Here is a 16,983-nt window from a genome sequence, read left to right as displayed (position 1 = left end):
ATTATTTTATAGAATTAGGCAATTATTTGTGATCAAGTTAAACAGCTATATGCGAATTTAGCCAGACAGACAACAAAAAAAAGAAACTTTCATCAATTTTCTAAGGAAACTGCACCTTGCTAACATGTAAAATTTTCCGATGTAACATTGGTTTAGTATATCCCCACTGTAGTGTCGGCCAAGAAATGCATTCTAGGTATATATTGAGTCTCATGTTCTCCTTCGAAGAATTGAAGGACAATATATTCATATAGGTTGTGTTTGATAGCCTTAGATCTCAAATATCCAAAATTGATTTAAGATCTATACAAATCTTAAATGTGTGGATTTATCATCGTCCCCTCTCTCTTGATTGGACCACAATTCCGTGATTTTTGTGTTTATGAATGTAACAAACAATAAGTTTCACAACTCGGCGCATGTCGTGCACTTCGTATCTGAAATCCGAGGCTATCAACTCAGCCATAGAGTTATTTTCACAAGAGGAGACAAATAGTGCAGTGAATTAGGTGTGCCTACACCTACGACATAAATAATGCAGTGAACAGCTTCACCTACACATAGACCCACATCCACCTAGCAAATTTACTTTAAGTGGTTGCTTGTTTTGAGTTGTCATAGTTGATCAGATCATGTCACAATGAATTAGAGCCATTGGTGTGAGCGAGAGAGTTACTTCACCACCCGAGCAAGAGCCGAAGCCGCCTTCCTTTCCCTTACCCATAGGGTCCAACGGTGCGATGGTACTTGATGGTAAGATTACTGCAGGCTTCAACTTGCATGTAGGACCTACCTCCTTTATGGTACAATGAGCTGTAGCCAGATTCGAATTGTAGACGTGCATTCACTGTGCCCCCAACCATTTGCCCTTAGGGCCAATGACTTAGGGTAATCAGTTTTACAAAATTACAAGAGTTTCAATAATCCAAACCTTATGGTGGTGCACAAAATGTTTGCTCCATAAAAAACTACACAAATGTGTCATAGAAATCGGCCGGAATCCACTGATCCTACTTGAAATCCAACACTTTTTAATTTGATGTGCAGCCGCCGGTCTAATAATTTAATGGAGATATGTGAAACTTTTTGTTATTATTAATTTTTTTTGTTTTATTATTTTAATTTGTTAATTTGAATCAAAAGGTTATCATTTTGAGAAGGTTGGCACAATAAAGGGGCCCTGGCCTCCCCCCCCCCCCAGCCATTCAATTTTTTTTCTTAAAATTGCATATAAAATCTGAAAATTTCATTTATTCTATACAAAGATTTAGAAAAATGATATTTCAGCTCCTATCCAAATTTTGAAACTATAATTCAGTTCCCCTCATAAAAAAAAATCATGTCTTTGCCCCTGGTTGCTAGTTTTTGTTTCAAAACACTAGGGCAACAACTCTTTATATTGCAACAGAAAGACTCACAGACAAGTTAAAGAATGACGGGATGAGTACTTCAAAACACAAAAGAATAGGGGGGGAGGGAGGGGGAGGGCCACCTAGGTCATGCCCACCCCAGCCAATTGAAAAACAAAATTATATTGAAAAAATTAAAAAATTTTAGTTGCGCCATGTATTGTTTGGATTCACATTCAGATCCAAAAGTTGGACTGCCTAAAAAAGATGCTGGCTCCACCCCTGCAAAAGAAGACTTTCTACCTATAGGATGAAGGGTTGGGTGAGGGTTTGCCTTCAATCGGGCCGTGCAAAACCCCCACTCACCCCTAATTCAAAAGGTAATCAATTTGATCCCGTTGACCAGCAAATTTAGTTTGTTATGTTCAACAAATTTGGAATCTTTTTGGTGACTGGATCTTGAACTAACCTGAATACACTATTGCAATTTAATAATCATTTTTTCTGTTCTGAAAAAATTGTTGACAAGTTAAACAAGGCATGGTAAAATTGAATGCATCCCGTGGAGATTATTTAGAAGTAAAGGGGTACCAGTATCCAAGTTGCATAGCGGGAGCATTACCATGATGTACATGAAGTAGTACCGGAAAGTTTTTGGCCTTCACTTAAGCGGTGAGATTTCCTCCAACTCATAAAAAGTACTGAATTGGAGCACTTTTTCATATTTACGACAAAACGAAAAACATGAGGTAAATATTTAAGATTATGACTAAAAAAATGTGAACAAGGCTAAAAATTTCCAAAAGCAACAAGAATAAGGGGAAGTACCTGTAGAAGTTGTTTGGCGGCAGTGTCCCATGAATCTATCCTAAACATTGAAGTGGATTCATAAAACATTATAACTAATATTTCATAAATCTAGCCTAATAGATTCAAGGCCGATTTATGAGACATTCATATAGTATTTATGCTACCAAACAACCTCGTAAACAACCTCGTAAGGGATTCAAAATATTAACATTCGAGGTTAAAGCTTAATCCAAACCTACGTTCCAGTATTAGATTCGAAGGAAAGGGTAAAAAAGGATCTTGTTATACGTACAATTTGTGTACTTCTTGGTTCTAGACCAAAGCAGATCTGACTTGAACTTGACCCGATTCCAAGTCAAATCTGGAATAAGAAATACATAGACCGACTCGAATGTACATCAGGATGCCTAATGATTTGAATATACGAACGATGGTTACAATTTGGATCAAATCATCAAATATGTCCGACCAGTTTAGAAGTAAGCCGAGAAATTATTCGAACTTTTCTTAAAAAATATATGGGACATCAATAAATCGGATTCAAATAGGATATCTGACAGAAATACTTAACAAATGCCAAAAAAAAAAACCCCCATTTATGAAATTGGATCATATTAATTCGGGTTCAGGTTTAGTTTTAAGTACAAATATCAGATCAGATTTGATTTCAGATTCAAATTCATTTAAAATAATATCTTACATCTAATATATATTCATTTTGGTTCTTAACATATCATAATGGGGTTCAAGTTGGGTTTTATACTTAAAAGTCAAATTTGGATTTGGTTCTGAACTAAACGTCCCCTCCAAATCGAATTCGGTTGTGAAATAAAAAAATATATGGTACATAATTTTCTTCATATTAAAAAATTTGAATATATGAATATATGAGAAGTAATAGATGATAAGAAGATGGTTTTCTTTTGTTTTTTTAGTCTAAAAAAATCAGCTGGATTCAAAAAGAGGGCTCGGGTAGACTCGAAGTTGGCTCGTGAACAGCCAAAGACCCGACCCAGTGACGGGATTTAGATCCGTCGAACCCTACGGTCTGCGTCGTCCCGCCTCTCCACTTCGCCCCGCCACTGGCAGTGAATGACCGCCAACGGCATCTGCCGGAGAAATGGAGAGAGAAATTGAAAGCAGCTCAGCGGCGGCAGCAGTCATGAGAGTCCTCCTTTTGGTTTAAAGCAGAGGGAGAGGGAGGCGGAGGCATTGATGGGGGCGAGATGGAGGCCATTCATGACGCCCAACTAACCGACCAACCACCGTCCCCTCCCTTCCTCCCTCCCTCCTCTACACGTGCATATATACGTAAACACAGACGTACATGGCTCTCTCTAATCTGTCCCGCCTCTGTATCCTCCACTCTCGCTTCCCTCGCCACACTGCCTCTCGTCTCTTCTCAGGCACGCCACCTCCCTTCCTCTCTCTTTCTATCTCTCACGCATGCACACTCACACGCCGAATTTGTGGTTTATGGATTACGGGAAGAAGCTGAGTTTTTAGTGTTCTACTGATGTGAATCTTTGTATGGAGATGTGGAGGTCTAGTTAGCTTTTCTTCTTACCTTTTACCGGCCGATTGCTCTCTTAATGCAGTTTATGAATCGGCCTGCGCTTTCCCGTTCGGTTTTGCTTTTGTTTTTTGTTTTGTTCGTTGTCGCTTTTGTGAAATCTGTGGTTGCTGCAGGTGATTTTATTATTGGAGTTGAGATTTAATTTTGGTTGAATGAAGGAGTAGAAGGAAAAGGAAAAGAACAGTTGGCTAGCTTGTCTTGTTTCCTTTGTTAGGCTCATTCCGAATTAGGTCAGAAGACGCTTGAATTCGAAGAATGGAAACGGCTCGTTTCTATGAGTTGTTTGTTGATTCTGTTCTTAACGTAGGCTTTCTTGGTGAGTGTTTGAAATTCTCCATTGTGATCGGTCGAATGTTGATCTTTCTTCCTTGATGAGTGGAGTCTTAGGAGTGACGATGTTTGAACCTTCGTTTTCCTTCTTTTGGTTAGTTTAGTATGAATTATGAAGTTGACTTGCTTGATGAGGAATTGATCTGCGATCTGATTTGTTTTCCTGTTTTCTCTTCGTTTGCAACCTTGCATTTTGGCAGCTGCTAAATGATCTAGATCCGTCTTTTTATAAATTGCTCTCGATGTATTTAGGTAATTGTGCATATATTTCTATTGGAATGCTGTGCATATATTTCTATTGGAATGCTGCTATCCTCTTAATGAAGCTTTACTACTTTTGGTCCTCCATATTTGAAGCTGAGCTACAAAACTACCGTTTTTTCTTTCTGCTTGAATTTTGTGAAGTGGAATGGCTGACGATTAGCCGTTGATTGATGCCACCGTTGTGGGAAGAGTTTTGGAAATAGAATGGTATTTGTTGATTGATGCCACTGTTGTGTGGAAAAAAATTTGGAAATAAAATGATATTTGCAATTTTGTGTGGACTTATGTTGACATATGATTTTTTCCTTTTGAGAACAAACCTTTATATGTTTGTTAGGTGGTTCCTTGTTTACAGTCATATGATGAAATCCTGAAACAAAAGAAGGATATATTACTTGAACTTTGAAGCACTGGTCCTTGTTTTCTACTTTTTACTGTCCAAAGTTCATCCCTGTCTCTTGAAAGGCATTCTTTAATTTTTAATGTGGAGGACAAGGTACATGAAGTGTATGTACTTATATATCTATGTCACACAAGTATTGCTTTTATGAAGCAGTACCCGTACCATACCATACGATAAGGGTAAGGGTATGCCTGTTTTGTGGAGCTGTACCCATAGCATACTGGTACAATTGGGTATGGGTATGCCTTTGGGTACGTCCTAGGTATGGTTAAAGCAGTATCGAGTATGGTCAACGTATCCAGGACCATATTCATCCTTTTTTGGACTCGGTCAACGTTGACCAAGTCCACTTCTGTCCAAAAATTAGGTTTTTTTAAGTATGTTTGTTACTTTCGTACTTTGTTCATTAGTTTCTTCTTCATAATCTATACATTTTGAATCATGAATGTGTTGTTTTGTTTGTTTGAATTTTTTTTGTTATTATATATATGATTGTATATAATCACAAAAAGCATTTTTTTTTTTGAAAAAAACGTGACAAATTAAATGGCTGTTTAAAATGTTAAAAAAAATGCATTTTTTTTAGAAAACGTTAAAAACAAAAAACACGCTTTTAACGCGTTTTTTTTACTTTTTTTTTATTTTTTTAATGCCAAACAGTTTTTTTGTGTTGCAAATCTACTTATCTTTGGATGTTTGTGTTATTAGCTATGTCACACGGGTACTCCTCTTAAACCCGTATGATACGGGTACTGTACGGGTACGGCCCTGGTGCGGTCAGTGCAGTACCGGGTACGGTCAACGTACCCAAGATCATTTTTGTTCATTTTCAGACTTGGTCAACTTTGACCAAGTCCAAAGTTGTCCAGTTTTGAGTTGAAAATTAAAAATCCCCCTCTCTTTTTTTGTTTCCTTTTTCACTCTAAACCTTTCTTGTGCATAGTTCCTCACAACTTTTCATTTAAAATCTTTCTTTTTCACTCTAAACCTTTCTTGTACATAGTTCCTCACAACTTTTCATTTAAAATCTTCCATACAATGTTTCGAAAATCCATTCCTTCTTTATAACTTGACTCTTCGATAATAGTGTGAGCCATAACCAAAGCAATGTCAATATATCTTAAAAGCGTGACCTGTTGCTCATTCTAATCTTGATGATGCGATGGAGAATCAAGAAAGCTGATATATTTGTATGTTAATTACTTCCATATTGTATTTTGTGAATATATTATTCATTTTGAAATTTTTTGACACACACACACACACACACACACACACATACCAGCATCGGTACTCGTACCCCCGCACCCAAATTTTTTGAAAATGGTCTGTACCCATACCAGCTTCGGTACTCGTACCCACACCCGTACCCCTACCTATGTGACATAGGTTATTAGTTTCTCACTTATTTTATTTTCCCCCTATTTTTACTTTTTTTAAATTTTTAAAAATTTCCCATATTTTTCCTGTTTTTTTCAAGCTCGCTGTATTATACCTGAGAAAAACCTCGCCATTTAAAACTGCAAAACGTTATTTGTGACTATGATCGTACTTTTGTATCCAAGCTTTTTGAAAATGGTCCGTACCCATACCTATACCTACGTGACATAGTTTTATACCTAGTCTTTGTTTTTGTTCCAAATTTTCTAAACATTGTCTTCTGTTATCGATTGTTCATGCACAGGTATTGTCTGCTTCATACATTTGTCTTTTGGGTTTGTGACTGCAAAACTGTAGTATGGAAAGAAGCACTAAATTTCTTCTTCTTGTTTGAATTCCTTTATTGGACAGACCAGCAATGGATTTAGCTAAATGATAAGTCATATTTTAAGGTTCTGACATCCATAAAAGTTGGACAAATCAGGATACAATTGTGCTCGAAATTTGTATATTATGAACTCATACTTTTCCATACCTGGTATATTCAAACAGTCATCAGGGTCTTGTCCAGTAATTGAAACATATACTGGGTCTGCTATTCATTCATCTGATCTGAAATTTGCATAAGGTACTTCAGGACCATCGTCTACTATCCTCATGGAGTTGGTCAAATCAGCTGCAAAGATTGGTTCTATGGCCCATGAAAAAGTTGCTGTAAGAGCTGGAGGGAAGAGTCACAGCTACTTTCAACTTCTGACATCTGCTTTGCAAATTTCTATGTGTTTCCAAGAAAGCCAAAACCACCACACAGACTCCGTAAGGAATGCTAGTCAAAATTTTTAATGTTAATAACTTAATACGGTGACTTGTCCAGTTTTTGAAGAAATAAGTTCTTCCTCTCTCTTTTGGATCTTCCTGTGATGACTTTCCCTTGTTGAAGAGTTGATGTCACAACTATTTTGCATGTTCAATAGTATGTACAGAAGATGGTTTTTACTAAAATGCTGCTGTTGCATGTTTTTTGACCTATCTAGGCATTTAATGGGACTGAAAGTGGATGTGGTTGTCCTCCAAAACAAGTCATACGAGGACAAGGGCATCTTAATGGGGCTAGGGTTGGAATTGTGGCTAAACCTTCAGCTGAGTTTATATCTTCAGTTTTGGCTACATGGCTTAGTGGAGGAGTTGCAGTTCCACTTGCTCTCAGTTATCCAGAGGCTGAGCTTTTCCATGTGATGAATGATTCGGTTCGTCTTTTGCCTTAATTTTTATTCCTTCATGTGTTGTTTCTTGTTGTCATTAACTAACAGTTGCCATATTTAGCGGGTGTAAAATCACACTATCTTTAGAAAAGTCATGTTCAGTTATTCCACGGGTCTTGTCTGTCATGTCCCTCAGTGTGCACCTTCCAAGTTTTGCCTGTGTATTTGATGGGAGTGGAAGTGGTTCAAACTTTAGGTGGTGATTTACGATCCAGTCTGAGAGGAGTGCAATCATCAACAACCTCTGCATTTTTCAATGCAAACAAGTATCGTGTTGATATAAATAGAGTAAATGCCCAAATTATCTGTATTTATTTGAATAATTAAAATAGATATGTGGTTGTGATGTCCTGCAAGGAAGCTGCGTTTTAGCATATGAACCTTGTCCATCTTGTTTTGTTGTTCAAAGAATTTTCTCCCTCTACCTCCTTAATATCCATTCACTTTTCAATGGTCAAGCTACAAATTAAGGCTTTGCTTGCTTATAATGAAGCAGAAAGCAATAGTCATTAAATTGATAACAAGCAGCCTTTTAGGCAAGGTTTCTCCATTTTGTAGTAAGAATGTTTATATTGCGTTGGTGGATATTGTACCAGAACTTGAGGTGTATTTCAGTTAGATTCTTCAACTTAAGGGACTCAACCTCCTTTTTTTGTCTTTTTGTCATTTTCTTTTTGAGGGGGTGGGGGTAGTGGTGGTGGTGGTGGGTGGAGGTACAGATATCCAGGTTATGTTTGTTACTTTTGTAGCTTTTACTTTTTCAATATTAGACAATTTTACCTGGCTTGTGTTATGATGCTGAAAAAATGGTATGTAAAAAATTGATGTTATTTGATATAGGAAGTATCTGTGCTTTTGAGCCCTGAAGATCATCAAATAGTTATGGAGAGTGTTGCTGCCAAATGTTCTGCAAAATTTATGCTCATTCCGCCTGTCCCAAGTATTTCATGTGATAAAGTTTTGCCTACAGAATCTACAGCTGGAAATGTCAGCCAACTAGCTAATCTGTGGGGGGAAATTGAAAGCACAAATATGATAGAAGGTAATTGGCAAATAAATGAATGCTGCTTGTGGTAATGGAATGTTTTTTGTAACTTTGTGTAGTTTTGCAGGAGAAAATCCTGCCTTGATTGTATACACAAGTGGTACGACAGGAAAACCTAAAGGTGTTGTCCACACTCATAATGGTATCATATCACAGGTCATGATCTCATCTTGAAGAGATCTTTTACACAATAGTACTGTAATTCTGCATTCGTTCTAGGTTCCAAGTCATAGGTTATTATCTGCAAGTAGAGTGTTTAACAGGGACTTGAATTAATTTCATATATCAGGAATTTTTATGTAGATTTTTCTTTTATGGTGCAGGTTCAAATCCTGACAGAAGCATGGGGATATACTTCCGCTGATCAGTTTTTGAATTGTCTTCCTTTGCATCATATCCATCAATTAATATACTCTCTTGGGAGCTATGTCACACGGATACGGGTACGGGTATCCTGTGGGTACGGGTACGGGTACGGGGATACGGCAAGTTTCAAAATTTTAGGATACGCGGACACGGCGAATATTAAATTCAAAAAAAATAAAAATGATAAAAAGATGGAAAAAACGTATAATGAACATAAAATTTATGAAACAGTGAAATAAAACATCGCACATAAGATGAAAAATATGATTCTAAACCGTCCAATCTTCAAACCAAAACATCCCCAAATCGGCAAGAAATGCCCAATATACATTAAACATAAAAAAAAGATGGAAAAAACGTATAATGAACATAAAATTTATGAAACAGTGAAATAAAACATCACACATAGCATTGAAGAATATGATTCTAAACCGAAAACATCCCAAAATCGGCAAGAAATACCCAATCTAAAAAATCCCCAAATAAAAGTTGAAACCCTAACTTCTAATATCGAAAATAATAGACAAAAGAAACACTTACCTGTCTGTCGCCGGCTGCCGCCGGACGCCACCGGAAGTCGCCGGAGGTCGTCGCCGTCGCCCGCCATTGCCGAACTGTGCTGCCAGCCTGCCGCGGAAGCCGTCGAGGGTAAAGGAAGGTCGACGATCGAGGGTAAGTGTTAATGCGTAAAACAAAATGGGTTAAAAAATCGGTTATAAAAGTGGTTTGGATCGGGTCTGACCCAGACCCGATCCAAAACGTATCCAGCCGTATCGCCGTGTCGGGATCCCCGTGTCGGCGTGTCGACGCCGGTACTTGAACCATTCTGCCGTATCCGTGTGACATAGCTTGGGAGTTACTTTGCTAAAGTTATTTTGTTCTCATTGATTCTTTTTGAAATTGTACTGTGTTCGGCAATGCTGATCAGCTGTTAATTTGTTTTTCCTTTTTCTCTGAATGTCAACGACTGGATCCTTAACTTTGTATCACATGTTCATGGTCTTTTCAATGCTTTGTTTGCCCCTCTTTATGCGGGGTCTGTGGTAATTCCTTTTCCAGACCAGTGTGATTTGCTTTTTGCATGAAATATTTTTACATGACTTGACATCTACTTTTTTGCTTGCTGTTGCAACTGGTACTGCTGTTTTGAAGGTTGAATTCATGCCAAAGTTTACTGTAAGAGGCATTTGGCAGAGATGGCGGGAATCATATCCACAAGATGGGAACAGAGCTAATGATGCTATCACTGTTTTCACTGGAGTGAGTTGTTTCTCTGTACTGTGTTGGAAGTTCTTCTGTATGCTAAGATATCATGAAATCTTTCATGATGGAGATATTTAATTGGCTCACTACTAGAGTGGCTTCAAATAAGATGGCTTTACAACTATATCAAAACTGAATATGTTAGTGTTCATTAAGAGTTGTGTGCCACTTGTTCATGATTCTACTCAGCATGTTCTTCTGTGGGCAAGTCTACCCAAAGTTTTACTTTTTCTACGAAGTCTCCTTGACTTGTTTCTTGGGCTGATTGCATGCCACTGTGTTTAGGTTCCAACCATGTACACAAGGCTACTGCAAGGCTATGATGCACTGGATTCAGAATTGCAGCTTGCTTCTGCATCAGCTGCACGCCAGCTGCGCCTTATGGTAAACTTTGATGTCAATCCTGTTACATTTTCATTTTCAGTGTAAGTAGATTTCATTTGTCATTCTAATGCCCATATGAAACGATATCTTGCTTATTCTTCAAATTGGCATTTGATGGGTGAGTAAGATTGAGAATTATGAGGTTAGCTGATGAAAAGGAACATCTGTAGATTATTTTGTTGGAGATTATGTTAAGGCCCATTTTATTCATCCTTGGAGTTAGAGAGTACAGAATAACGCCTTGAAAAGATGGCAATACCCTACTTGTATCTGCTGTTGAGCTTGATCGTTGGAGATTGATGCAGTTCATACATGTTGGAATTATTTTATCACCCATAGAGTCTACGTCCATACTGGGGTGGAATTTACAATTCTAAGAGTAAATGTGGCATTACTATTTCTTGTAAGGTGAAGGGACAAAACTAGAGAAGTATCAGCCTATCAGGTGCCCAATGAGCAAACCATCCAATCTCTCTCTCTCTCTCTCTTTCTCTCAGTCCTTTCATGCTTTATGGTGTTAAAAAGAGCTTGTCACTGAACAACTGGAGGTCTAGGTTTTCCTAAAATAAGTTCTTTTTGAGATGAATTTTATGATTAATGGTACTTTTAATTCTTGTTCTTTGCACATTTACCTCTGTTGTTGTTTGGCAGATGTGTGGCTCCTCTGCACTTCCTTACCCGGTCATGCAACAATGGGAAAACATAACAGGACATCGTCTTTTGGAGCGTTATGGCATGACTGAGGTTAGTGCAGCGCGAAACTACTTTTCCTTATTCAACAAGTTTGAGAGTAGCTTCTAATTGGCTATGAACTGAACACAGGTACCAATCAACTATCCTGTCATTATACCAAATCGTGATAATTGAGTATGTTTAGGAAATTTCTGGAAGGAAATGCAGATTAAATAGATCTTTGCTTAAAATCACATATATCAGTTCTTACGTTTGTTGGAAGTAAGTTACTTTTGACTCATTTGGTAACCTGGAACTGGATCCTCTTGGCTGTGTGCCTCATGTGCATACATGATGGCAATTTTCATCAACATGATTATATTGATGTTTTTATCATTTTTTTAGTCATTAATATTATCTCAAATTAACAGTTTGTGATGGCACTTTCAAATCCCTTGAGAGGTGTCCGCAAAGGAGGTACTGTTGGTAAACCTCTTCCGCATGTTCAGGTTATACAGAACCCTCCACTAGCTTTCATTCTTTTAGGACTCTTCTGCTTCATTACACTAGTGTTAATCCTATGTTTAATGATGTTACTTTAGGTCAAAATCCTTGCAGAAGCTGGAAGTGGTACAGCAGATGTAGGAGAGCTGTGTGTTAAAAGTCCTTCACTTTTCAAGGAATACTGGAAACAACCTGAGGTAAGCTCTTGATCACACTTTTTGAGTTTTTTGGCTGTATCTACCTACTTAGGATTTATCTTTTCTCCACGTTGGCAAATAATATGTACGTATGCTTGTAGATGCAAGTGATCATGGTTAAAAAGTGTAGCTTCATTTAGCTAGAAATATAACTTGTAGGCCCACTTGAATCCAGGAAACATGTGAAAAAATGACAGGCATGTTTTGTTAACTTGGTAAACTGTTTTAACTTCCCAGTCTTTGAGGACCTAAGTATACTAGGACGTGCAGATCCATGCCCTTGACCTTGATTTGCAAGGTTATGTTGTTTCATACTTTTTGAATCATCTTGTCTAATTCTAATAATTGACTTCTTTTTTGTGTCGTGATGGCAAAATTGGGAATATGTTTTGTCTGATCACATCCTGGATCTATGATCCTCCACGGCACTTCTGAGATTGACCATGATCTCTCTCTCTCTCTCTATATATATATATATATATGTGTGTGTGTGTGTGTGTGTGTGTGTATATATATATATATATATATATATATATATATATATATATATAGAGAGAGAGAGAGAGAGAGAGAGAGGGAATACTTTGATCAGTTTAGAACTCTACTGGAATAGGACTATGTTCTTTTTATAGAAATCCTCCTTCGTGGTCATTTTTTCTTGTAGCATGGTATTCTCGTCATTAGGCTTAAAGGTATAACAATTCCTTGTCTTTGTACCGTTAGATGGAAAATACTTCAGCTTCCAGAGTTTAATCTTTCTTCTGTGCTTCTTTTATAAGTTCATTTAATTGTCCTGCCATCCACGAACTTCTGTGCAAGTGCAAAATTTGTATGCTTTGCCTGTAAAGAGCCCTTTTCTGTGTTTTTTCTGCAAGTTCTTCCTATTTTACATCACCTGTTTTCAGTCTTTTAAGAATCCTTTGAGAAGACAGAATTATCACTTCTGATTGATTTTTCTCTGAGACCCTGACTGTTTCTTTTTTTTTTTTTTTCATTTTCTGGCTTTTTCCTCTTGACCTTGGACTCTTTTTATTGGAGAAAGAAAAAACATGTTGCTTCTCTTCGTTGTGTCATTGCACATGAAATAACATTTAGCTATTGTTGATGTACCTTATGGGACATTCATATTATAAAACATTGTCATAAATAACATTCATATTATAAAACATTGTCATAAATATCTTTCTCAGGCTTTTACCGGCAAGGATTTTCTCGGCTACTAATTTGGATTTAGGAAGTTTCTTTTTATTGGAAATATCTCAGAATTTAAAAAGAAAATCTTATTAAAAACAGAAAATGAAAATGTTATAAAAATTAATAGAAAATTTATGAAATCATGGGAATTTTGCTAATTTTTCTTATAAAAAATTTTAAAATCCACAATAGTTATTCAAATATCAGAACAGAAGAAACAAAAAATTTAAAATATATTAAAAATAATCTTTGAACAACCTTGCAAAAATATCACAATGTTCGGCGATATTTTTTTTGCCATTATTTCAAAATATCATGGCCTAGTTTTTTTTTAAACTTATTTTGGCATTTTTTTGTAATGTTTTGAAAATATTGCTGATATTTGTGACAGTGTTCTGAAACAGTGTTCGCTGTATTCTAGGTAACAAAGGAGTCATTTGTGGATGGAGGATACTTTAAAACTGGAGACACTGTAAAGGTGGATGAGGATGGCTACTACATAATCTTGGGACGTAAGTTCACAGTTTTTGAATTGAAACCCTTTGCACATTTTCAGCGTGCTGCTTCTCAACCTACAATTTTATGGGTCACAATGTAATTGCTAGTGAATGTATATCCTGCACATTATGCACAGTATAGTTGTCACATTCTCATTCTATTTATTTTGAAGAGATCTTAAGTCTGTCAAGCGTGATATAGTTATAACTTTTTTTAGCAGTATGCCTTCACATTATAGCGACCATGCTTTTAGAATTCATTTGTTTTTTCTGGTTGCCAGATAGTTAATGTGTAATAAATATTGGTAACTATGGCTTGTGAAGCTAAATTGACATGTCCGAATTGCCATCTGTAGGCACAAGTGCTGATATCATGAAAGTTGGTGGATATAAGTTATCCGCTTTGGAAATTGAAGCCGTTCTTTTGGAGGCAAGTGTATTTTGTTGCTTATTGAAATTAAAATGATTGCTATCCTTGTAAAATCCTGTTCAAGTATTCAGTAGGTACCCTTGAATTTTTCTTTGATTATATGACATCACTAGGTAAAGTTATGTGCGGACTGTCTTGATGTGGTTGCATCAATTTTTGCTTGTAGAAGTTAGTGACAGTCTAAGGTTTGTCAGTTGATCGAACCCTCAACCTCATTATCGAACACATAATTTTCAAATCTTACCTAATATCTGAGCTTGAATGAACACAAGAATTGCTACAAGTTTTGCAAGAAATGCAGGACTTGGCCTTTCAGTTCTTATGGATAATGGAACTGTTGGGTCAGCTGTGTAAAGCTTAGCTGCCAAAATTTTTTACAAAAGGATCTTCGGAGTTATTGATTTCCAGAGTGTGGATTATATAATGGGCTCGTGATGTATTCATTGTGGATTATATACCATGCAAAGGAACTTGAGAGCGGTTTACAAGGTCATGAGAATCATCAGTCCTCGGTGGCCTAGAAAATCCAACAAAATTATCGACCTCCTGTTTTGATACAGAATTTATTTGATTGTTTCAGGAATAGCAAAATCGTATTTGAACATTTCAATTTTGAATAATAAATTCATTGTAATGTTTGCTATTAGCTGCAAAATTGAATAAATTGCAAACGCTACTTGGAATAAGCTATTTAAATATAATGAGGTACATGGTTCCTTTAAGGTAATTCCTCAAAATTTTGTGTAAACTTTCTAGTGTTGTTTCCGTTTTCTGTCCTACTCTCAACTCTGACTGTTGAAGCATGTAGTCACTATTTTGTTTACAACCCAGAATCTGGTTATGATTTCGCTTGGTCTTCAATCATCATCGTTGTTGTTCATAGTATTATCTTGGGTGCAAATATAGTAACGATGTAGTAAATCAACAAGAAAATAATCCAGCAACACTCTATATTGTTGCTGGATTTTTCTTCATAGCTGTGTCCATCTTTAAGAAGGGTTACATTTGCTAAAACATAAACTTGATTTACCAAGATGGAATCGAAGTATGTTAATTTGACAGTTCGAACATCTAGTAAATGCCCTAAACATAACATTACAAATATATGAATATACATTAAGAAAATATGTCACTATCTGCAAGAATCTCCATTATACATAGGTCTCTGTCAAGGCAACCAAATTGATTGTAATTTTAATGCAGTGTCATCTATGTTTTGGTCTTGGCGGATTTGTGCAATTTCTACTTTCCTAGTTTTATTCGGGTTCACGTTACTTATAATGGACACCATAAATTTTCATCTGCTTGGGTATTGTACTTATGCTTGAATTTTGTTCTCGAAAGTAACTTTAAGGCTGAGTCACTAGGTTCTCTGTTAAACACAAACAAGATATGACAAACTGATCTCGGAAGTAACTAGATGCTGTGTCAATTTAACACTTGTTTTTCTTTCAGCATCCAGCAGTGTCAGAGTGTTGTGTACTAGGCTTGCCTGACTTAGACTATGGGGAAGCTGTTTGTGCAATCATAGTGCCTGCAGCAGATGCAAAGACAAAGGAAAACGGAGAATTCATGCCAGCCATTACCCTCAAAGAGCTTCAGTCCTGGGCGAAGGATAAGCTTGCACCCTACAAAGTATTCCACTATGTCCTTTTCTTGCTATGATCTCATTTTCAATCTCTCTCTCTCTCTCTCTCTCTTTCTCACGCAGTACTTGCGTTGGCACCTTGTAATGAGATTCGTGTAAGTTGCGTCCATTTTAATGTCCATTTTGGATTATTTTATACTTTGAAGTAGGTCTATCTGGCATGTTAAATGGAAGGACGGAAAGAGCAGCTCTTAGAAAAAAAAAGGCTATATATTGTTTTTCCTGGTATTTCATGTTTAGAAAATGAAAACATGGGATTTCTTATTTCTAACTTGGTTGATTTTTTGCAAAACTTGAAGTTGATGTTGCCTCCAGTGAGTCGCTGATACGTATACCAGCTTTTGGCTTACAACACTCACCTCCATGTTGGCTGGAGGTTTTATGAATTTGAATTTATGCTTTTGCTTTTTTGATTGATGATTAATTGTGCTACGCATTCGTTTTTGCCTTCTTTCAGCTGCCAACAAGGTTATTTCTCTGGAGTTCCCTTCCTCGCAATGCCATGGGAAAGGTTTGTTTTTTCCTATCGCCTAGCCGTTATTATCTTTGCTACAGAGGATTCACGAATCTGATGATTGTCGGTCGTGAGCAACTTTCTTTTCTAAATATTACAGGTGAACAAGAAAGAACTGAAAAAGAGATTAAGCGACGAATGTTGATTAGAAGATTGACCGACCCATTGAAGTTGTGGTTGAGTTTTTTGTTTCATGGTATCGGAGCGAGCTTCCATTGGCTTATTGCTGATAACTATGTGATCGTTTCTCTTATTAATGGCAAGCGACCAACTTCGCTTGCAACTCTTATATTATTGTTTAAACTGAATTTAAATGTTGGCGCAAAAAATCTGTTCTTACAGTGATAAATGCCCCTGAGTCGAAAGTTTTCTCAAGAAAAACAGGAAAATTTATTTAAAGGTAATCTTGGGATTAGTTTTGATCTGTTTAAGAACTGCTTAGGTCTAATCCGATCCCTACCCAAACCGACTTTCATTCCTGATCTCTTGTTCATGGTCGCAAGCGCATAATTGTTGGGGTTACAAGTCATCCATTGTATTATCTCTTCTTCATGGCCATGATTTTATATACTTCACCGTTAGCTAGTCAAAACTTTTGGTAGAAGTTATTCTGAAAGTGATTAAATCCACTTATTTTTCTTATTGACATGCAAAATCTTAGCTTCTGATCTTTCTTATAACCGCATATGGCTAAATTTTTGTTAAACCAAACGTAGAAGTCAAAAGTCCAGCCTTTTAGCAAACTTTTTTCCTTAATCAAGCTGCCCCTTAGAAAAATGTATTATATCAAAAGTAGTAGTTGTAGATCGTCCGGTTAACTCCTTTTCCTTTTGTTTTATGTTTTTTGTCACATCTTCAATTAGCCAAGCCGGAAAAATTGGCTGAAGGGACTCAT

The 16,983-nt window shown here is 36.7% G+C and overlaps 1 protein-coding gene across 2 annotated transcripts; it reads left to right on the top strand.

The window, feature by feature from the left end:
• Window positions 1–3,425: 3,425 nt before the first annotated feature.
• On the top strand, window positions 3,426–16,492 carry LOC116245368 (probable CoA ligase CCL8). 2 transcript variants are annotated; one of them, XM_050079979.1, is made up of 17 exons: window positions 3,426–3,565; window positions 6,741–6,928; window positions 7,147–7,359; window positions 8,215–8,416; window positions 8,487–8,575; window positions 8,743–8,814; window positions 9,778–9,828; window positions 9,938–10,045; window positions 10,334–10,432; window positions 11,084–11,176; window positions 11,536–11,613; window positions 11,707–11,805; window positions 13,421–13,511; window positions 13,853–13,926; window positions 15,382–15,561; window positions 16,032–16,085; window positions 16,189–16,492. In XM_050079979.1, exons 1-17 carry the CDS (start codon window positions 3,487–3,489, stop codon window positions 16,231–16,233), a joined length of 1,815 nt encoding a protein of 604 aa, XP_049935936.1. In that variant the 5' UTR covers window positions 3,426–3,486; the 3' UTR covers window positions 16,234–16,492. The 2 variants fall into 2 exon arrangements, with proteins under 2 accessions (XP_049935936.1, XP_049935937.1); XM_050079980.1 differs by lacking the exon at window positions 3,426–3,565 and adding an exon at window positions 3,889–4,051.
• Window positions 16,493–16,983: the final 491 nt, after the last annotated feature.

The sequence above is a fragment of the Nymphaea colorata genome, chromosome 1 (assembly GCF_008831285.2).
Source record: "Nymphaea colorata isolate Beijing-Zhang1983 chromosome 1, ASM883128v2, whole genome shotgun sequence".
In the NCBI taxonomy this organism is placed as follows: Eukaryota; Viridiplantae; Streptophyta; class Magnoliopsida; order Nymphaeales; family Nymphaeaceae; genus Nymphaea; species Nymphaea colorata.
The sequence above is the reverse complement of the archived record's forward strand: the minus strand, read 5'-3'. Positions and strand labels throughout refer to the sequence as shown.

Coding starts and splice junctions, on each gene's coding strand:
- LOC116245368 (XM_050079979.1), top strand. CDS start 3,487: ATGGCTCTCTCTAATCTGTCCCGCCTCTGTATCCTCCACTCTCGCTTC. Junction 3,566..6,740: donor TGCCTCTCGTCTCTTCTCAG/GCACGCCACCTC, acceptor AATTTGCATAAG/GTACTTCAGGACCATCGTCT. Junction 15,562..16,031: donor ATAAGCTTGCACCCTACAAA/GTATTCCACTAT, acceptor GCCTTCTTTCAG/CTGCCAACAAGGTTATTTCT.